We start from the raw sequence: 22,112 nt of genomic DNA on the forward strand, positions 1-22,112 counted from the left end.
AGAAAGCATCTCCAGCTTATATCCTCAGATTTGTGTGCACAATTCCTAGTCACTCCCAGAAGGCTATGTCTTCCTGTGGCTAAAGACAGAATTTAGTTTCCAGGTGACAAACCAAATTCCTGCATCCCAAGTAGCTTTGACACTTCTTCATATTTTCCCACTCTTTTGAGGTCCATGGAATATCCATTGTTCAAAGACTTTAGGCTGGCTCTGAAGGGGTTAGAGCTCATGCTGAGGAAATTACAGAGGCTAAACAATTTCTTCTCATTACTTGGTGATGGTAGAGTTTTAACAAAGGATGAGGCGAACTTTTGTTTGCTTTATGTTTTTCATTAGTTTGTGGATATGAGGAACTGGCGCTTGGAGGCAGTAGATGAACATATGGACATTCCAGTCACTTTCAATCCAGTCAGTAACAGTGTGGTGGCTGATGTTCAAGAATTGCCAGCTTCTGTGCAAAATTTGTACTGGAGAGCACCACCAACCTACCTGGGAGAGAAGGTAAATGCCACTTAGCTCTTCTGGTTTAGTAACATGTAATCATTTCTTTACCAGTGTCATTGGTAAAGAGTCTCATTGTTTTTCTTAGATAAGTTTGTCTCTCTTCACTTGTCTCTCTTACCTGTCATGCCAGGAATCACAACGTTTTACTTCTGAATATGCTTTTGAAATTAACAGATAACACAGAATTAATCATATTGCTTGGTGCCAGACAGGTATTAATGTGAATAGCATGACCAAGAACTCAATGGCTCCAATGGCTTAAGCAGGTAGTACCTTCAGCTGCTTTTCTGAAGCCCAGAACATGTAGAACTTGGCAATGTGGCTGCTCTGAAACCCAGAACACGTAGGGCTTGTCACTTCTTTAGATTCTGTAGAGTATGACCTGGGCAGATTTCCAAAAGAGTAAAAGCTGATTATGTACTCAGTGGCACACAAAAGCCCCCAGCCTTTTGCTTTGGATATGCTGCTTGGGAAGAGCATCAACTGGTTTTCTACCCTTTGTGTTCCTTGGGCTGGTGGCTGCTCTGTCAGCCCGTGCATGGGAGCAGCCTTCTGCTCATGGTTAGTGCCATCAGCATCTCAGCCTAAGGGTTGCACCGATCAGGGGCCTCTGCTAATGGTGACTTGCAGGCCCAGAGCCCCCCTCCTTGGAGCTCTGACAGTGCCAATCCTTACCAGCCCATTGCAGGACACACAGGCTTTTCAGATGTGATCCTACTGACACACAAGAGAAAACAAATGGTGTAGACACCAAGACATGAAAGATGGTTCAATTTTTGAAGTTTCTCCTAGTCCCTATTTTAGAGACTAGAGCAGTATTTTTCTTCCTGCTCTCCTATGCTCAGAGCTGTATATATATGTATCTCAGGTGAACAGCACGTTTAGTTTGAGTGCTTTTTCTTGACATTATAAAGGTTCTTATTTCAGTGCCCACAAATTATTTTTGAAAGGAATTTCATATTGAAGCACACATTATCACCTGCAGTGTTAAACCAAAAGTACTTTTGTTGTTCAGTAACAAGATATAAAGCAGGCAGTAACCCTTTTTAAACACGGCTGATGTGTTGTAAGATCAGTGCTGACTTATGTTGCATGTCCCAGTACCTGCCTAGGTCCTAGGCCTGCCATTACTTGCTCTTATTTACAATGACAGCACTGCAAATAAAATAGTTGTAATTTGGGTTCTGCTTTTGCTGTATGCTGTGTATGAGTGTATATTTTAACACAGGCAACACTGCAGTAATGAAAGTCCCACCAAAATGCTATCTAGCTGTGAGTTTACTAGTTCATAAATTTACCAGTTATTCATGTTGTTGTGTTTTGAAAATATCAGGGTTTGGTCTGCTTCCAGTGATAGCATCTCTTTTGGAAAATATGAACAAGATCACTTCAGCTATTTTTCTTTATGATGAGGGTATAAATACTGTTTTCCATTATCTGAACCTTTAAACTGGTTCCACTGGAACATTTATATTGAGCAGAGTATATTTTCTTTCCTCTCTCTGTCTTTTGTTTACAAAGTTAAAAGGAAATAAAATATAAAATGTGTAGCAGTACAGAAACTAAGAGTAATTGAGAAATTCAGATCATGTTCTCCGCATTTTCTTTTGTGTTTTATCATTCTATATAACAGACCATTTGTGACATTAGAAAATAAATACTACAGAATACAGAGGTTAGTTTGTAACATCAATATTGTCCTATAAAAAAATTGAAAAAGTAATTTAACAGCCTCTCAAATGGTGCAGTTCTGAAACATGTTAAATAGGAAATCAACTCTAATTTGAATTTTCTTATGTTTTTTTTAAAGAATTCATTTATACAGGGTGATTGATTGTGTTGGCAAACTATAGCCAGTGTTCCAAATGATGCTTTTGAAAATGTAGTTGTGTGAGGAGAATGGCATTAATTATGGACCTATGATCCACAGAACAAATTTAGTGTTGAGATATCAGTGTTTTGTTTGTAATTCATCAGTGATATGCAGAGGAGTGTAGATCAAAGGCTGGTGCTTCCCTGTAGTAGAGCAGGACCTGACAAAGCAGTTCTTCCATGGCAAAACCAAGGATAAGATGTAAGGGCAAATGAGAAAGGTAAACCAAAATAGGACATCCATGGCATAATGCCTGGTTTCACATGGTGCCCACAAATCTTCCTTTGAGGCTCTTCTTGGAACAGAAGCTATCTAGGCTGTGCCTGGAGCTTCCTGTGCTCCCAGGGTGTTTTGTACTGAGTCCCTGACACAGCACCAGGGACGTGCTGTGTTTGTTGGGTAATTCAGCCACACTTGCCTGTGTCTGTTCTGGGCAGCAGCCCCGTGTTCAGTTGCGTCTGAGGCCACCTGTGGTCGCCTGTAGCTGGTTTCAACTCAGCCTACAGGCATAGTCTCCTTACCACAGAACTAATACCAGTAGAAATCCTGTCCTGAAGGTAGGGCAAAGGAATCCTGATTGCATTCATGTTTGCAGTAAGTTTAGAAAATGCTGGCTTTAAACATGCTTAGTCTGCCTTCTTTTCATCCATGGCTATTCATGAGGTTCACCACCACTTTCACTGTCAGTCTGATGTCTGTTCTTGATGCACAAAATCTGCTCTGTACAGTCAGGGGAAGAGCAATATTTATGTAACCATGGGATTTCTCCATGACACAGGTGGTGTGAACCGAAATATGAAAAAAAAAAAACCCATGACACAGGTAACCTTTCAGAAACCAGTATCTGCCCATATGTCAGATACACACAGTAAACAAAATAGAAAGTAACTTCTTCCAAACAGCAATATTTTCATATTTTTTCTAAAGAACAAGGAGTAAATGTGTTATTTATAGTGCTGGAAGATGAGATAAAATGGAATAAAAATTTACATTAATATCAACCAATAGTGCAGTAAAGTATATCTGGTCTTGTGCATTTTGTTACAGCTTTCTTCATATGGTGGCTTCCTAAGTTACCAAGTGAAATCTTTTGGCTTACCTAGCGAGGGCATGGTTCTTCTGGATAAGAAACCTGATATACGACTAACAGTAAGCTTTAAAATACTATTTTTTTCCTATAAGCAATACATGCTTACTTAACAACTATGGCAAATAGTGGACTTAACTATTGAAACATTAATTTAACTGTTAAAACCATTAACTATTTCTATGAAAGTGATTTTACTTAATTTTGCTCAAAACCATCAACACATCTGTCTCTGTTGCCAAAGTAACATATTATTAAGCATAACTGATTTGCAGAGCAAGTAAACAGATAAACTGGGATTTTCTCTGTAGAATATGCCTGTGGAAAAAAAATAATCAATGCATTGCACACTTGTCAACAAGTATGGCCTCATCTCTGCAAAAGATGCCCTGGATTTCATGTGTAATTAATCTCATGTTCTCTGAGATTTTTTTTTCAGCATAAAACTAAGCATAATTATAAGAGTTCAAGGGACGGAAACAAATATGCAATTTAGGTTCACAGTTTTTTAATTTAACCACTTTAGAGCCAAAATCTGTTTGTTGAGATTCTCAAGGGGATGTTTTGTTTCCTCAACCCATCAGAAATACAAATTGAATGCTCCAGGATTCTTATTGGGAAATGTACCTCATAAACTGCTACCATAATACCCAAAGTTGCTGGTGCACTGGGATACAAAAAAGAGTGTTTCAAAATGCAAAACCATTTTTATTCTAAGGTAATAACTAGTTCCTTTGAAAGGTGATCAGCATTAATTTGATTCTCTTGATGTTTTACAAGGTTGTTAATAGGCAAAAGCAGTGAAAACCTTGCTGGCACCAGAACACAGTGCCCACTACACCACTTTTCTGAAAAAAAGGTGTACAGTTTTCCTAATATTACTCAGTTTTGATCCCCCAAACAACAGGATTAATGTGCTTCACCAAATTTTATTGTATCTGAACACTTCCCCATAACAAGTAGTGAAACAGCAATGTTATATCCTCATTCTCACATAGGGCCAACACATGGAAGTTGTTTATATAGATCCCAACAACCCACTGCCTGATCGTCAATATTATGGCCGAGTGCAGCTGGTTGAGGTAAGAACTGAAAAAGGAATGGCCTTCTTTTCTTTCCAGAGTCACAGAAAAATGCACACATGCAGAATAGGTGCAGAAATACCAAATACTTGGTAATGGTGAGGAATATAAACTTAAACACCGTAGACCATAAATATAAAGAACATTTTTTATCTCTCTTTACTGCCACAATGAACCTGGGTCCTGGTTCAGGACACCTAATTTTAACACCTCTGGGCTGGGCATCTTGTCCAATATAGCCCATAGCATTCCCTCCAGGGCCAATGGAGTAATGGTGAATCAGTCCTCAATAGAAGGTGATTCATTGCAGCCACAGACTTTACTTAATAGGGATGGAATGAATTGTTATCTGTTTTCCTTGGTGTCTAGGTACTAGTTTAGAATGGGGTGTCCCAACATTCAGGTAGGTGAATTCAGCAGGGATTATTCCTACCTTAAACCTGTGCTCAGAAGGTTGAACTGGGTAATTTATTTCATATGCAGGCAAAGGAGATGTTTCTTCAAGCCAAATTCCATTTTCAGCAATGCAGTGTTTATTAACAGCAAGAAAGCCTTGAAAGATTGGTCTTCACGTTTTTATGGTTTGATGGGTGATATCTCAACGAAATGTGGATGACTGAAGAACCTACAGGCTTCTTCAGTTTTTAATACCTCAAAGCCATACTTACCTTGCACAGTCAAAGCTACACCCTTTCTTCATGCGCATTATTTTTTTTTCCACCCATTGTGTGTCTGCGCTCCTGGACTCTATTACCCCACACCAGCTGGCACTAGGCAAGTCTACTCCAGCATGTTTTCTCCCTTTCTCTGCCCTCAGGTCTTCTCTGAAGCTACTCTTTCAAGCAGCTGCAGCGCTGTGCTCGTTTTGTACCCCTTGATGTGCAGGGCAGTGCTGTGCTCAGTTTGTGTCCCTTGATGTGCAGGGCAGCGCTGTGCTCATTTTGTGTCCCTTGATGTGCAGGGCAGCTTCAGGCACGCCAGCAGCGGCCAGCTGGTGTCCCGGGGAGAGCTGCTGACCCTCCTGTCCCGGCTGGATGGCCTGCACATCCGGGCCCTGTACTTCACGGAGACGCAGCGGCTGGCGCTCGGGGAGGTCGGGCTGGAGGCAGCCAGCAGCGAGGGCAGCGGCAGCGTCGCGCACAGCGTGGAGATGTGTGACTGCCCGCCCGGGTACGCCGGTGACTCGTGCCAGGTAGGAAACACCCTGTGCCTCCACACTGTGCCATTACCTTGTGTCTTTGCCTACAGCTATGTGTACTGGGCTGGTTAGAGGAGCAGGATGGTGGTTAAAGTAATTAAGTGTGCTTCCTGTAAGCCTGTGCACTTTTAATGGCTTGAGTGCTTTCACCGTCTGAGAAGCACTGTGGTTCTACTGTGATTGTGGTTCTACTTGTGATTGCTTTTATGGAGCTGCAAGCATAATTTTGCATATGTAAGGCCCTATGGTGAGGGATTCTTCTATGACACCCTCTGAGAGGCTGAATAATCTCTTACTTTACTGGAGAGCAGGTCAGAATTGACTTAATGGAAGTCTGTGAGACCACACATGGTAGAGAAGGTTCCCGGTGTTTCTTATTTTAGCGGGGTCCAAGGGAAGTAGCCTGAATCCAGACAATTCAGGATACTATGTGTGTAGAAAAACATGTGAAAACTGAAATTAACGTATTTGCAAAAAATATTTGGAGATGCGTTTATGAAAGATAGTGTAGGCTTTGCAAAATAATGCTATTGGCTGAAGCCTGGCACTACAGCTGTATATCCTGTCCTTGATGCAGTTCCTGTAGCTGTAATTCTTTTGCTTGTTACTTTGCTTAGCTTAGAGCTTGGCTGTTGCCATGTGTAAGCACCCAGTGCAGCAGAATAAAGCACCAGAGAGATAAGCAGTGCACAAAATATGAGGAATTACTCTCTGAAAATGGTCGAGTATTACCATAAAGTGGCAATTGCTGTACTAACCTTGTAAAAGCTTTTTGAATTGAAAATGAATGATTAGTATCTAGGCTGGAGCAGCTGCAGGGAGACTGAACAAAATCATGTATGACTGGCTTACATTCTGTGTATGCATCCACTGCTCAGGACAGCTAATTCATCATCTACAGAGTAACCATTTGATGAGTATTTTTGATTTTTTCACACTTCCATTGCTCTGTGCCACACACAAATTGATGAGCATTGACTGAAAATTCTACTGCCATCCCATTGTTTTCAATATACTGCCTTGGTTAAATTAAGCTTTTGGGGTTTTTTTAATGTAACCTGGTGAAAATACAAAGCTAAGGGAAGTGATCAAGACATTCACTGGGAAGTTCGTAATCCCTGTATATTTATGCAGCATTACTCAGCCAGTGATTTACTGCTCTAATCACCAGGCTGTGTCTGGCTGCCTTAGGTGGGGAGGAGGTGATGCCTGCCACACCCTGACTTAGGTATATATTGAGCTACAGGAACTGCAGGGTTGTTAACCTCAGGAGCGGTGCTGTGTGCCGAGCGACTTGACTCACGGATAAAGTTTAAAGGTGGGGCCCATCCTGGCCCAAAACCTCATTAATCTGAGTCAGAAGCTGGAGAAGAAGGGGGAGTAATAAGAGAAAGAACAGTGAGCACCGAAGGGAGAGCAGCGAATGGTCACAGGGGAGCCAAAGTAAAATGATGGCCCGAGCACAGAGGCCAACAAATGCAGGATGGCTGGTTGTCACTTTAGTGTCCCTTGGGCATTGCCTAGCACAAGATATACAGCAGAGGCTCTCCTATCCCCACCTTCAAGAGAGGAGTCAGTGGCAACAAGTTCAAATGGATTTTTATCCAAGAGAGGTAATTTGCTCATTTTTTTCTTCCTCACTTCCTTCCTTCTTTCACTTTGTTTTTAAATGAACTGATTTGGTAACAAGTTCTATATTACTTAATATAGTTTAAACTTCTATATTACTTAATATAGAAGTAATGAGAAGATTAACCTTTTGTCTCAAAGTACTTTACTAACAAAACTGTGTACAAGAGATTTGTTTTAAATTGCTGTTTACTTGAAAACAATGATCCTAAAAAGCACTTGAAAGTGCCTGGAGCTTTATCTTCATGTGGAATCAGTTTGTCATTTGTGTGGAATCACAAATGCTGCTTCAAAAACAATGTGCCCACGTACTCCAAATGTGTCACTTTAAAGACAGCATAAATAGAAAAACAAAAGGCTGTACAGATTTTTTTCCAAATGCAATTAGATGTATTTTTAAAATGTCTGATTTATTTTTCTCTCCAAAAAGAGACTTTAAGTAAATAAAATCTATATGCATTAGAGCATGTATTTAGTCATGCTGTTTAATGTATTTTAGGCCCTGGTTTCTTCTGAAGCTGTGTATGTTGGCTCCCTGTTGTTCAGGGAAAATATTCACTCTTTAATAAATTTGTCTGAAAAACTTCAGCTGTCTATTCTAAATTTAGTCCTTGCTCATACTGAAGTCAGTATTCAAAGCTGTTGATGGTATTAGTATTCTGCATACTTCTTTTTTTCCACAATTATCCTGCATGTAGAAAAGGCAAAGATGGCAGTAGTGATTGCTGTTTCAACAGCAGCAATTCAATATTCTTTTTGAGATTGCTTTGTGAGAGATGAGTATTTTTTTCCCTGTGGTAGTTCTGTCATTGAAAAATTCTCTGGTTAATCCTGCCTCTGCATAAATACTTATGCCTCCAACCACTGGAATATGATTTGTGACACAATCCCACAGACCCTTTGCTCTTCAGATTGTTTCCATCAGTCTTGGTGGTGCACTTACTACGAGGAAAGATTTATGGCTTTAGAGTTCATCTGTCACTTGTTCTCTGTGTGTTGCTGGGGCCAGCCCCTGCCCGTGAGGCAGAGGCAAGGCAGAGGTGCAGCTCACAAGAACATTGCTGGAGGCGGGAACCTGGGAGGTGCTGCCTTCGTGGGGAGCACGGCTTTCTCCCCGCTTCTGTGAGCTTTTGATCCTCCTTGCACCATGCCAGCTTAGTTCCTGGAGAAAAGAGCTACAGAATAGGAAGTACAGACTGATGTCTGGTAGTTTTTAGTGTGGTTGGTGTGCCCAGAATATTCCAGGAGAAGATGAGCATGGATTTTTGATCTGTATGCAGCAGGACTTCATGCCCATGAGGAATTCCTTGTGATTTCCCTGCTCATGCCAAGCAAGAGCCTGGTTTTAACATATTAGTTACTACCTCCCTGCTGTAGGTAAACAAACTTGATGTTTCTTCCTTCATTCAGAACGTCCCTCTGGATTAGCTCCCTGTTTAAATCCAGCTCTGATCTGACAGGCTGTGCTCCTGCTCCTGTGCCCTCAATAGTTGGAACATTCTTGTCATGCTTTCCCTGTCTCCAGGGCAAGCCTGTACTTAGAAACTAGACCACTGTATATTTTGTTACATCACCTAGCTATGTCTAGGTGTGCCTTTAGCTCTTGGTAGACTAAATTGTGGAAGTCATGATGAATGTATGTAAAAGGTATCCAGAACTGTTTCCAAGGAATAGGGAAATTATTATCAAGATATAGCCACTAATTAGTGTGTGAGATTTCCAGGTGCTCTTCTTTAGATTCACACTACAATGTTCTCATACTCAAATACTTTCTGTGGTTTAGAAATCATATTCTACACCTTTGTACGTAGCCACAGGAAATGTATTTTTCTCAGGGGTTAGAGTCAAAATGATTAAACCATCACTGCCATAGTGTCTAAAGCACAGGGTTCAGACTAAACTTCATCTCCATTAATTGTTATTTACTGCATTAAAAAAATTAAGCAACATTATGAGCTTAGGAGAGCTTGAGAGGAAATTCATGCCTTCACTACTCCTTAGAAATAGAAAACACTTTCAAAATGCACTTCCTGTAACATATAAAACTTTCTACCAATGCTCACCATTTTTTTTTCTTGCTTCTTGATGTCTAGGACTGTGGCATTGGATTTTATCGTGAGAATAAAGGAATATTTGCTGGACGCTGTGTGCCCTGCAACTGCAACGGAAATTCAAATAGATGTCAAGATGGTAGTGGAAAATGTATTGTAAGTAATTAGTGACATTCAGTAAATTACTGGGAAGAAAAGGAGTAAACAACATTTCTCTTACTGCAGTATGGACCATAGAGTATTGTTAAATTCCAAGGAACTAAGAGTAATCCTTGTATGTCTTATTCTCTTAATTTTATACTGTTAATGAGCATAAGATGGGTACACTTAAATGTACATTTAATGTAACTGTGATTGATTGGATGAATTTGTGTCCTTGTCTTAATTTCTTTCTTTCACCTGTAATTTTTGTTTGCTCCTGGTTACAAAAAAGTCACCAAACTTTTACATAAGGAAACATTTGTAATTTATAGTAATCCTGGGTCTTATCCTGAGTTATGCAGTCCTGAACTTTATACAGATATACTAGGATATGTCTGTATGATGATGACAAACAGCACATTCATGTATAGCATAGGGCTTTGCAGAACCTTGTTTAATCAGCTTCAGTGCATCTTCACTAATCATAATCTACAGCTGGATGAGTTAAAAATATTGAATTAAATAAGATGAAACAAAAGTAATAGAAGTTAGATTAACTAGAAGATTTCAGCTCTTACTGAAGGTGTGGTGGGGTAGATTTTGCTCCCTGGCACTCTGTATTAAACCCAAAGCAGCCCCATGGGAGTGGATCAGCCCTCAGCAATGGAAGTGTGACACTTGGCTGACTGTGCTTCTCCAGTGTGTATCCATGATGCTTCTTTGAATAGCTTATCCTGAAAAATTCCCCCTTGAAAAGCTTTTACTAATTTTCATTTACTGTGCAAACAAGAACCTTGCCAACATCTTTCATGGTCTGTCTTTTCTGTTACTTCTTCCTCATTCGCAGAGCATCCATTCTGCCTGCGGTGCATTCCTGCGTGTTATGTCATTCTCCCTGATTTTGTTTCAACCAACCCTGTTGCTTTAATGGAAACTATAAACCAATTCAGCACATTCTGGGAGATGACTTACAGGCTGCTGCTTTGGAGGGGCAGGGCAGGCTGTGACAAGAAAGTGCTGCGGCGCAGCAAGAAAGATCAAGAAGTTTCACTTCAGATTAGAATTATGAAGGAAAATTTTACTTTCACCTCATGAAGTATGTGATCTAAGTTTTTCTTTATCTCATCCTTCTCACAGCTGGATTAACTTTCAGATAGGTAGAGCTAAATCAGCCCTTAGTCCTGGGCAGGCAAAGTCATCCAGAATAATGTGGTGAAAAATGAAAGCCCTGAGGGCCTTTATTTCCGTCATGAGCTTCCGCCCAACCAAGAACAAGTTTGTCTCTCAGTAGAGGAGCCATGGGACAAAAACCTGACATGGTGCAGAGAAGACAAGGAGGCTTCCCACTGTGGAGCCATCAAGTTCCACATCCAAAGTGCAAAGCTTGTTCACTTGGCTTCCTGCTCCTCACCTGAAGCCCCAGACCTGAGTACCTACATTTGTCAGTGTCTCTCCAGTGACAGCCTCCAGAGGAGGCTTTGTGAGGGAGGCTAAGCCCAGGCTGGCTCCTTTCCCTGTGCAGGAGCAGCACAGCCCTCCCTGGCTCAGGCAGTCGCTCTCCTACTGCAGCATGCTGCTGGAGGGAGAGGAGTGCACTGCCATGCTGCTGGAAGAGGGGAACAATGGAGGGCAGGGGGAGGTGGAGAAGAATGAAGACCTTGGTTCTCATGTGAAGGGAAAAAGCATTTCTCTGCCATTAATCAGGCTTTGTGTCCTCGTGGTCCCTGCCCTTCCTCCTGGAAGGCACATTCCCTCAGCAGCAGCATGGTGCTGAGACTTGCTGATCCCATGGCATGTTGCTTCATGTCACGGAGCCCCACGTGTTTGACGTAACCTCGGCAGCTCTGCTGTAGCCCTGACACTGCTCTGACTCCCTGGTACCATATGGGGGCATATGCAGTCAGCTGGAAGTTTTCCTTTAGGGTTTGCAGTACTTGGTTTGGAGATGCTGTGACTCTAGAGCTGTCTCTGACCCTGTAAAACCTGAAGGAAGACCCATGAGGGAGTTGCTGCTCTGGCTTCATTGCACTGTGCCTAGGGAATTCCAGCCTTTATATGCCATGTATCTAGAGGAGCAGCATGGCACATTTAGGGTGGCTTATATGTGAAATAGCTGAAATTTGCTTTGCAATTGCAGAATTGCTTCAGTTTCTATAGACAGAGCGAGCAAAACAAAAAGCCAGGGGATAACATTTTGGGAGGAGGTTGCTCTAAGAAGAAACCAGCACAGATATTTTAAATACATTTCTTTTACTCTTTCTGCAGTTGAATTTATTATTCAAGATTATGAAAATTGACAGTAATTTTTTAGAAATGTTCTGAATTTTCCGTTAGGCTTTTGCAGGAACATATGCACCAGCTTTCATAGAGGCTACATTTTAAAATGGTTTCTTTTGCAAACATAGTGCCTTTGTGATATTTGATGTTTAACTTCATGTCAAATGGCTCATATGGGAACTGGAGCTTCTCCTGTTCTTTCCCAGAATCAGAACCTTTTATCAATGAACCACAGATATAGTTCTTTAACCAAAATGGAAACAAATTAGGGGTTACCACCTGAGGGAGGAGCTTGTGGTTGAGGGAATCTGGTGTGGAGAAATGGGAAGGAGAATGGAGTTTTAGAGGAGATGAGAGAGACAGAGCTGTTTCTCATTTGTAGGGAAAAGCACCCCTCTTCTGCCAGTCATGGTAGTAGGGTCTTCAAATATAGCCCTGAGCCACTGAAGTCCCTGAAATGGAAGCACAGTTTGCTCAGTGACTGCTTCCAGCTGATTTCCTGCTTCCTTTTTTCCATCTTTTGCTCTGTTAGTAAGCCTTCAGCTCTGTGGTACATTTGATCAGTCTGTTGCACAGAAGACAAACAGTTGTAGAACTTGGGAGTGTGAATGCCTCTGAACTGCTAGTCATTTGATATTTTTCTTATGGCTGCTTATGTATTTTTATGCTGCTCGTGTATTTGAACAACTTCTATTTTAAATTAGCAACGCTTTAGGTAATGCAAAGGCAACTTCCTTATTCTGTACCCATAAGATATAAATGTATGACAATTAGACAGCACTAGAATGAAGAATATTTCTAAACCAAGATACAATTCCCAACAATTTTATCATGGGAAAAGAGGTCAGCTGCATCAGTTTCAATAGTATTCTTAGCTTTTGCTTTCTATTATTTATTCCAGTTACTACAGAAAAATACAAGTAACACATACACTGGAGAAACTACATGAAATTCAATTCTGGTCTGAATCTACTACATGAAACAATTTTTGCGTTTATTTAATGAGATTTTTAAAGGAATGTACTTGGGCTCAATTGATTGCATGCTTTTAGATGGTATCTGCCTTCTAAGTAGTGTTAAGATGCAACATTTAAAGTTTTATATAAATGTAGTGACTTTTAATTGTAATATGAAGACAGCATTAATGGAATGCTCCTTTACTAACTGTGAATCTGGCTGAGTTTCTTTAAAAAGATGATTAATTCAACTTATTTATCTGTTGCTTTTCCACAAGAGGAAGGAAATTGTCCTTTGTTAGCACAATTAGAAAATGGACTGAAATTGTTCTATCCTGGCTGTGAAGGCAGTTTGGCCATAAATGCTTGCTTATATGGAAGAAAAAGAATATATTCTCTAAGTAAATAGGCTGTATTTCTTTAAATAATAGTAAAGCCATATTGAGTGTTAAAGTACTGCTAAATGTCTTGCTCATTTCCTTTCAAAGGACTGTCAGTACAATACTGCAGGGGAGAAATGTGAGCACTGTAAAGATGGTTATTTTGGAGATGCCACTCAAGGTTCCTGCCGGGAATGCCCTTGCCCATATACAAACAGGTACAGTAAAAGCTTGTAAGAAGAGTCAAGCAGGGGAGGGAAGAAAAAAAAAAAGAGGGAGAGAGGAAAAAAAACTCCCAAAGCCCAAACTCTGCTACCATAGGAATATAATGATCTTCTCTGTTCTTTTATTGAGAGCTTGGTGGTCTGTCTTGCAGCATTGCCTTTTTTAGTAAGCTGAGTATGCCAATTCTCATTCAGATCCTGAACTTCAGAGGCCCACTGCGCATAACCTTGGGGAGACCCAGACAGTAGAAGTGGGCTTTTTTTCAAAACCACCAGTACTTCTCCTTATAATGAGAAATCTACCATGAGGTCTTTTCCCTTACTGGGCATATCCAGAATCCTTTTTTTTTTTACTGGAATGGAAGGTGTTTAGCACCATTACTCTGGCTAGGAGATAAGAGAAAACAGTGAAACGGTGAACCTTTTACAGGAATTCAGAAAAAATATTAAGATGCAAAAGTAATATAAAAACATTTAAGGTCTTAAGCACATATCTAGAACTGTTTTAGAGTATGATTGCTTTTCCTGTGGAAGTTCTGTTTGAAAGGGTAAACATACTGAGATGAAAAGTGAAAAAATGAAACTTACTTGTATCTAATAAGGTTGCCAAGGCTTTCAAAGCTGAGCAGTTAATGGCGTTTTAAATGCACGGTATGTTTAGCCAGATTATCATCATTGGTCACTTCCAAACCATGGTAAATAAAATCAAATTTAAAACAAACCAAACAAACCCTAAGCTATAAATTGCTAAAGGCACCACATGGTATTTGCCAGGTGCATTAGCACACACCATGTAACCTTAAGTAGGAGATTTACACCACCAGACAATAGACAGGTTTATAATTTATCAGAGAACTCTCTGATAGATCTGGTTTTGACAGCCTCTTCTGCACGTGCTTGCCTGAGGCTGACTGAACATGTTTTTAGTCATCATTTGCCTTCAGAGCTCTGAAATATCTAGGGAGACCATAAACCTGTGCAGTTTCATAACTGCAGATGAGGGTGGTGAATATCATTCTGGACATAGGAAATGCACTCCACCTGGCATTACTGGAGTTGACAATTTTCCATCCAGTCAAATTCGAGTAATTCTTAGTGCAGACCTCTCTTTTGATACACAGACTTGCTTTATCTAACTGTTCATAGATTAAAAAATTAAAATAGCAAACACAGCCCTGCTTCACATCCTGCCTTCTCCTTCACAAACATTGAACTTTGAATCTAGACACATCTGCTTGAAAGAGCAGAGAAAAAAGTTCATTGTGTTTACCAGATCCTTGGGATTCCAAAAATTGTGCACCACTCTACTTTGCCTTGGTTAAAAAAACCCTAAATAACATTAGCTGCATAAAAATATCCTTTAGTGTTCTCATCCATTGAAAAGGAAAGGTGTATAAACATGAGGAAATGTATGTCTAGCACAGGCTATTGGTTCTTGCCTACTAAGATAAAATAGCTACCCAGACTTGTTTTATGACATCACTATTAAGGTTTATTTTAGGAATTCCTTTGGGTAGTGAACTATTACACTCAGGCCACAGGGCCAGGAAATTATAATTTTTTGAGTCTAAGGAAGTGATTTGCACAAAAAAAAAATAAACTTCAAAGAATTAGTCACAATAAATTATCTAGAGGCAATTAAATTAGCTGAGAAGTAATAATTTGGTGGTATAAAAAATTTTAATCTGAAAGTCATTAAACTGAACCTCTAGAGTGTCAAACCTATTTGATCATGTGCTCCCAATAATATTTTTGCTTCTTCTCAAAGATTTGCAGTTGGCTGTGTGGCAAATGGTGAAGAAATCCAGTGTCTCTGCAGAGAAGGCTACACCGGAGCTCGCTGTGAGCGGTGAGTAACCTGTTTCTCAAAACAGAATTTTGAGAGATGATAAAAGGAGGGATGTCTGTATTGGGACAGACACATGTGGACATATGGACATGCACCTATGCACAGTATGTATGTCCATAAGGAGCAACTATTTATATGAATAGCTGCTGAAGAGTGGTGCTGTGGTGTAATTCCACTCAAAAACCCAATACTCCCTGGGGAAATGTAAGCAATTCTCCACAGACTACTGACTGCACCATTTTTACTGAGAAGAGGTGTCTGCCCCTTTGCTGAAATGCCCTATGCCTTGCCTCGTCCTGCACTCTGGTAATAATGACTCCCTCTTATTTCACCCCTTTTCAAGCTAAAAACATTTTCACCTTTTCCTCCAGTGTGTACAATGTTGCCTCCATGGTCTCATCCAACAGCAACCATGTAACATTTAGCACCATGTCCTTCATCCCAAATCATTCTGGTGTGCTCCTCAGTTGGAGCTTACACACACCAGGCTGAAGCCATCTCTTTTGCTGGAACATTGCAGCAGTCTAGCAAAGCAAGAGAGGAACAACAGGGCAGTTTCAAGCAGCCAGAGGACCCAATTTCACTGAGTTTCAAATCCAGAGAGAACTGAACTGTAATGGAGTGATGTTGTCTGGTTTGCAAATTTGAAGCTAATAGGTCATGATGTCATATCTGAAGGCAGGACCTGCAGTAGGACCTGGTCTTGTCCTCCAAGACTGGTGCCTTTGACCCTGTCTAATCTGCAGTTTGTAGGTATTTTCTGTTCCAGGTGTAGCTGTACCTCAGCTGCTCATCATGGCCCTTTGATCCTTCATTATCCCCCTTACAGATCTTACCACAGAGTGACTTCTAGGAATAGTACCTATCCGGTGTGAACAATGTATTTTACCTTTAAAATATTTAGAGCTCAGTCACACAGACTGCTTTGCTGGCAGGAGGCAAGAGGGGGTATCACACAGCAGAAGGGTGATGATGTCATTCAGTGCTGTTGCTGTTGGAAATCTCAGCTGTGCTTGCAGTGTGATCCCCCTCAGTACATGTTTTGTGCTGGGATCACAGACCAGAATGGTATGGTTTGCTTGGTTAAGCCTTGTCAAATTCTTGTCAGATTAAGTGAATTATTCCTGCAAGAGCACTGTGGGAGTTTTATTTTTAGAAAAAAATTCTGCAGCATTCACAAAGATATTTTTAGCATAGTGCAGAGGATACTGTAAACCAAAAATACATTATTTCTGTCTAAGTCAAGACATGAAATCAAAAGTTCTTGAAAGTTTCTTCAGGCGAATAACTGGGTTTTTATCTCAAGGGAAAGTATATTCCACAGAATTAGTTTCAACTATGTAATAAATATTACTTGTATCTCTTTATCTAGCTGTGCTCCTGGATATTTTGGAAATCCACAAAAATATGAAGGCTTCTGTCAGAAATGTAACTGTAATAATAATGGACAGCTGGCTAGCTGTGACCACCTGACTGGAGGTATGTGAGGGCCTGTGAATGGAGCATTGTTCTGAATGGAAGGGGGAGCATTGTTTTCTCCTTGGGGAGCAAAGAAGGAAAAGGAGGAAGGTACTTGGATAAGCTGAACTGAAAGAAAGATCTAGGCTTACAAGACATGTAAATAATTTTTTTACAAAATATAAAATTTCCTAAAACACAACACCACAGTAATAGAAGGGCTGTCCATGAGTCATCAAGTTTACCCTTTTAAATGGTTTTGTCTTGTATTTCCCTCCATAAATACTGCCAAGTTTTTGTTTTTGTTTCATGGCAGTGTTTTTAAATATATCATGGTTCCTTTGTTGACAGGGTTAAGTCATATCCTGCCAGTCTGTCTTACGGATTTAGGAAACTGAACATCCTCAAAATGTCTTTTTAAATGTCTTTTTAAAATGTATTTGGCACAGTTTAATGAAATCTTCATATTCTACTTCAGGCACTGCCGTCTTAGGTATCCAAGCTTCCTGCATTTGCAATGGAAGTTAGAACCTGACTCAGGAGGCTCTTTTATAAATCCTGCTACACTGCTCTTGTAGCTAAAACAGTAATGATTTCCCAGAACCAGTCACACATGTACTTCACTACTAGTAAGCTCTTACATAATGCCATGGGCATAGGTTTGCTTTATCTATTAGAATTTTGAAATAAAGAGCCTGATCTTACATTCCTCAGAATGTCTTTACCTTGATTCACCTCAGTCCCTTAGGATACTCCTTTATATTCAGAAATACAGAGGCCACTGCTCCTGAAATGTCCTTGATTCTCCCATATTTTCATTCATCAATAACATTTCACTTTTCCTTCCCTGTAGACAGATTTTCTTCCTCATATGTTAGCAAAGTTTCCAACTAATAACTCCAATATTTCTGTACTCCTAATTTCTCTGCACTGCTGTTCATCCTGCAGTCTAGTAACTGCAAGGAACCCATTGTCTGTTCTTGGCCATAGAAATCAGAAACAGCAGGTGATGTGAACTGCTGTTGGCAGCTGGTGCAATTTTTCAATAGCTTGTTCTCATTTCATATTTAATCATTGAAGTAATACATCTCTATTATACCTTGTATGGAACAAATCCAAGCAGTGTTTGATGTTTTATCATTCCTTTCTTTTTTGAAGCAGCAGTTTGCCAGGACAACTAATCCATAGGGCAATATTCAACAAGCCAGTTTGTTTTCCTCCTAGTACACCTCCTGATCAGCATTAGTCCCTTTCTCTGCATTAGGAATAAGCCCCTCTGTGATCATTGGCACAGCATGTTGTAGCAGGTTCCCTTTGCATGATGTTTGGCACTTGGCCAGCACTTCACCATTTCTTGGCTGATGTTGTTGGTGCGCAAGCTGTAATGATAGTTTTATTTAATTAATACTTCATGGTGACAGCTAAAATGTGCTTGCTGTTAGCTGAACTACACAACAGCAGAACTGCAGGGATGTCTGAATTTTGGAGGAATTTCCTTCATTCTCTTAAAAACACATCCTTTATGATTTGTCTCCTTCTGGCAGCGGTAATCACTACCAACCTCATTTAACTTCCCGATGACTTAATGTGCAAGTGCCAAAGGAAATGGCACGGCTAGGCGGTTTGTTCCAGGCTGTTTCATGCTGCTGGTAAAGTTCAGGTCCAATTTTATCACTGTATCCTCTCACAAGCTGCAGGCTGTTGATGACTCTTGACAGTGGCAGCCTATACTGAGTGCATCCTTTCCCCTTAGAGTAAAAGGCATAGAATCATTAAGGTTGGAAAAAGACTTTCAAGATTATCAGGTTCAATCTTTGACCAAGATGCGTGGCCCTTTTCATTTTCAAGAGGAGATGACAGTTTAGCAGTGGGACCAAGCCTGTAAAAGGAACTTGGGCATCAAGATGGGGAGATTCCTGTCCTATATGATGACATTTTTAGGAGCCAGTTCCTCTCTTGCATCCTAGAAGTTAGTATCCTAGGATGTTACTTGACATGCACCTCTTATAACAAGGTTTGTAAATACCAAACAAAAGAGTGCATTGGGCAGGAAATCACCTGTGTTGGCTTTTTGGAAAGTCTGAAGGCAATGTTTGTTATATATGACCTGCATCTGTGGTCCAAGCTGCATGTCTTGTCCTACATACAGTGCCTCCATCCATGTACACACGCTGTGGATTTTTCTCAAGCTTGATTAATACCTTAATCTTGCAAGCTGTGGCAGGCCTGAAGGAAGGCCATAAATATTTCCCAGCTCCTTCTGGGTAGGACATTCTTCGGGGAATCAGAACCTGTGGTGTGAACCTGGATACTGAAGTAGACAAAGGGGTTTGAACCTATGTCCCGGATAAAGTGCTTTAACAATATAATCTTGTCTCCAATCCTGGTGGTGTTATTCTAGGCAAATTCTAGCAATATATTTGAGAGGGTCTCCTGCTCCTATCCAAATAGCATATATTGTGGGGTTACAGTAGGTTTCCTTTGAGTGATGGAAAAGGTGTTGCTTTCATCAAGGCATTAGTGGGAGTTGAATGTTCTAGCATGCTCAAGCCTTCTGAGTATTTCAGCTCATTCATAGTGGATATGGATTTATGAAAGGGCAGCATCACCTTTTAATGGCTGCCAAACATGAAATGTGAGGGGAAAAAATACAATAGTATTTCCATAAGGAGACTTGGGTTACTAATGACCTTCTTGTGATTTCAGAATGTTTCAATAATGAACCAAAAGATGTGGATCCCAATGAAGATTGTGACGGTAAGTGATTAAATAGAATTGCAGTTGGATCACTTTCAACTGGCTCTGAATACATACTGCTGACTCTTTTAAGGGTGACATAGTTTTAAAAGGACTAAGATATCCTGTAATGAATGTTTTAAAAACAAATATTCACCCAGGTACTTGGAAAAATGATTAAAGAGATGCACATCTAGTCAGGTGTAAATGGAATCTCCTCCTTACTTTTGACTTAAGTCATTTTCCTTAATGCTGTAGGCTTTGTTTTGCCTTTGTTCTTCTGACTACACCAGGTGACAAACTTCAGAGCTTTTCCATCATTACTAATGTGTTCAGTGAAATGTTCTCTGTGTAAAATATCAAGGATATGTATTGATTTCCACTGCTCCCTCCAGCCTGTGACAGCTGTGTGATTACACTACTGAAGGATTTGAGCACAATAGGTGACGAGCTTCAGCTCATCAAGTCTCAGCTGCAAAATGTCCATGCAAGTACCCACACTCTGGAGCAGATGAGAGACCTGGAAACACGCATCAAGGACTTAAAGGTAGGCACACAGAAACACAGAAAAGTAAGTTTCAGATTAAGTGGATAGGCAATGAACCCAGGAACCTTTGCCATAGTTTTGTCATATGCATCAACCCTGGATTCCAGATACCAGATGCTGGCAGCACTGGGCTTCACCTCTTAGAAGGTAGCAGTGGTTTCCATGTCATGCTGTGAAACAGAATCACTATCTCTGCTTTTTCTGAGTCCTGCTCCCCTTGGAAGTTACGCCTCTGAGGTGTCCCTCTAGTTATGTCTATTTCAAGCACTTCATGTCACTGCATTATCGAAAACCCCCAACATTCCTCCTGCTGTTACCAAAATTCATTCTAAAAAAAGGTTCTTTGGTTGGAATAGCAGTTGCTATACCCCCAGATAAAACCCTCAGGTTTTGGAAAGGAATTGTTTGGTTTTCATATCAGTAATTCTTTTATTTACCTGGGGTAAAGATTTAATCCAGTGACATTTTTGCTTTTTGTCTAGTGTGCAGTGGGTGACTTATTGGATTAATTTTTTCCTTCCTTTTCAGGTCTTATTGAACAATTACCGTTCTGTTGTTCATAATCAAGGCTCTAAGGTGGATGAGTTGGAGACAGAATTCGTTAAACTAAATCGTGATGTAAATGCTCTCCAGGAAAAGGTGACTTATCAAATCAATTTAAAAGTACATGTCTCCTGACTATGTGTTAGCATGCTGTATCCAGATACTTTAATAGTTTTTTTCCTTGCTAGGCTGAAATGAACTACAAAGAAGCTGAGAGATTATTTGACAATTTTGGCCAAACTCATCAGAAAGGAAAGGATTTGGTTTCACAAATACAAGTAGTGGTCAACAATATACGAGGTAAAAAATAATTTCTAGCTCATGTTTTGTTTTATAGCGTCTTTTCAGCTTATTTACAATATTCTTAATTCCACATAAGAAGTTTTCTTAGAAAACAACTTTGTAAATCAGAATTTTGTCACAGCTGTAATATTCACTCGTCCTGTTAGAAATCTAATATATAAGGTTAGTTTAGGACCCTACCTTCCCTATGAAGGGAAAAGGGACAGAGAAGCTTCACTACAGAGACATTTCAAGCAACAAATTGGACTATCCTAGGCTTGAAGAGTATTTTAAGTCTAACTTTGTTTTGGGTTGTTATCATGGGCTCCTTAAAGTTAGAAGCTTAAAATTATTGCTGTGAACTTGGTCGTTTGGGACGAATTTCAAGGCCAATGCCATCTTGCTCTCTCTGATTGTGGGTCATGGGATACTTTTAATCTTAATAGAATTAATGGAAAATGGATCCGTTTCATTAAGGAAAAAATAAGACAAGCCTATTCCTGAATTCATTAACAAAGCAGATCCATCTCAGAGAAGATGTTGGCCCTGTCATTTGGGAATCTTGAATAGGCTTAAGCACATCCTGTTTTTAACTTTGGCCGTGCTTTTTTTCAGTGCTCCTGGAACAGGTAGCTGGCACAAACGCAGGAGGGAACAGCCTGCCCCTGGGAGATGCCTCTGAGGAGCTGGCCGAAGCCCAGCGCATGATGGCCGAGATGCGGAGCCGCAGCTTCGGCCAGCTTCAGGCTGAGGCAGAGAAGGAGAGGACGGAAGCTCAGCGCTGTGAGTGCTGCTTCTCTCAGCTTCTGACTTTCTGGAATGATCAGTCTTAAATCTGAAGAATTATTAATTGGGTTGGAGTAGAGGTAGGGGCCTTTTGCAGCGTATCCCTGAGATTTGGAGCTGTTGTTAGTCAACAGGAAAGTGGTTGTTCTGGAGGGGATTTAAGGGCATTTTTAGTGTGTTATGGAAGAAAATGGGTTGAGCTGGGGAAGAAACCCAGTGGATCCTTCTTTTGTAACTAGATCAATCTCAGTGAAATAAAGAGGTAGCCAATCCTAACACACCTATGCAATACTTCCGTGTATCGTAAGAGATAGGCAGTGGTACACAGAGTTATTTTAGAGGAATTGCATGTGTAATTTAACAACAGATTTTCAGAAGCTGCTAGAGAAGTCTAAGGGCCAGGTCATACAAGGACAAAGAAGTTCAAGAGTTCTAGTTGCACTAGTTGTACTCCCTGTCATGTTCTCTGCAACTGTTTCACTGGGACATTCAGAAACTTGGTTCCAGAC

At 40.4% G+C, this 22,112-nt stretch overlaps 1 protein-coding gene across 1 annotated transcript in view; it reads left to right on the forward strand.

Annotated features, from left to right (window-relative positions):
- Positions 1–22,112, forward strand: part of LAMA3 (laminin subunit alpha 3) — a 105,309-nt gene that overhangs the window by 60,675 nt on the left and 22,522 nt on the right. The window contains exons 37-49 of the mRNA XM_058819149.1: positions 337–501; positions 3,425–3,526; positions 4,463–4,546; positions 5,508–5,738; positions 9,467–9,580; positions 13,287–13,396; positions 15,171–15,251; positions 16,624–16,730; positions 19,416–19,466; positions 19,841–19,992; positions 20,521–20,631; positions 20,724–20,835; positions 21,433–21,600. Coding sequence (XP_058675132.1) covers positions 337–501; positions 3,425–3,526; positions 4,463–4,546; positions 5,508–5,738; positions 9,467–9,580; positions 13,287–13,396; positions 15,171–15,251; positions 16,624–16,730; positions 19,416–19,466; positions 19,841–19,992; positions 20,521–20,631; positions 20,724–20,835; positions 21,433–21,600 — 1,588 coding nt within the window. The remainder of the gene's footprint in view (positions 1–336; positions 502–3,424; positions 3,527–4,462; positions 4,547–5,507; positions 5,739–9,466; positions 9,581–13,286; positions 13,397–15,170; positions 15,252–16,623; positions 16,731–19,415; positions 19,467–19,840; positions 19,993–20,520; positions 20,632–20,723; positions 20,836–21,432; positions 21,601–22,112) is intronic.

This window comes from Ammospiza caudacuta, chromosome 1 (genome assembly GCF_027887145.1).
Source record: "Ammospiza caudacuta isolate bAmmCau1 chromosome 1, bAmmCau1.pri, whole genome shotgun sequence".
In the NCBI taxonomy this organism is placed as follows: Eukaryota; Metazoa; Chordata; class Aves; order Passeriformes; family Passerellidae; genus Ammospiza; species Ammospiza caudacuta.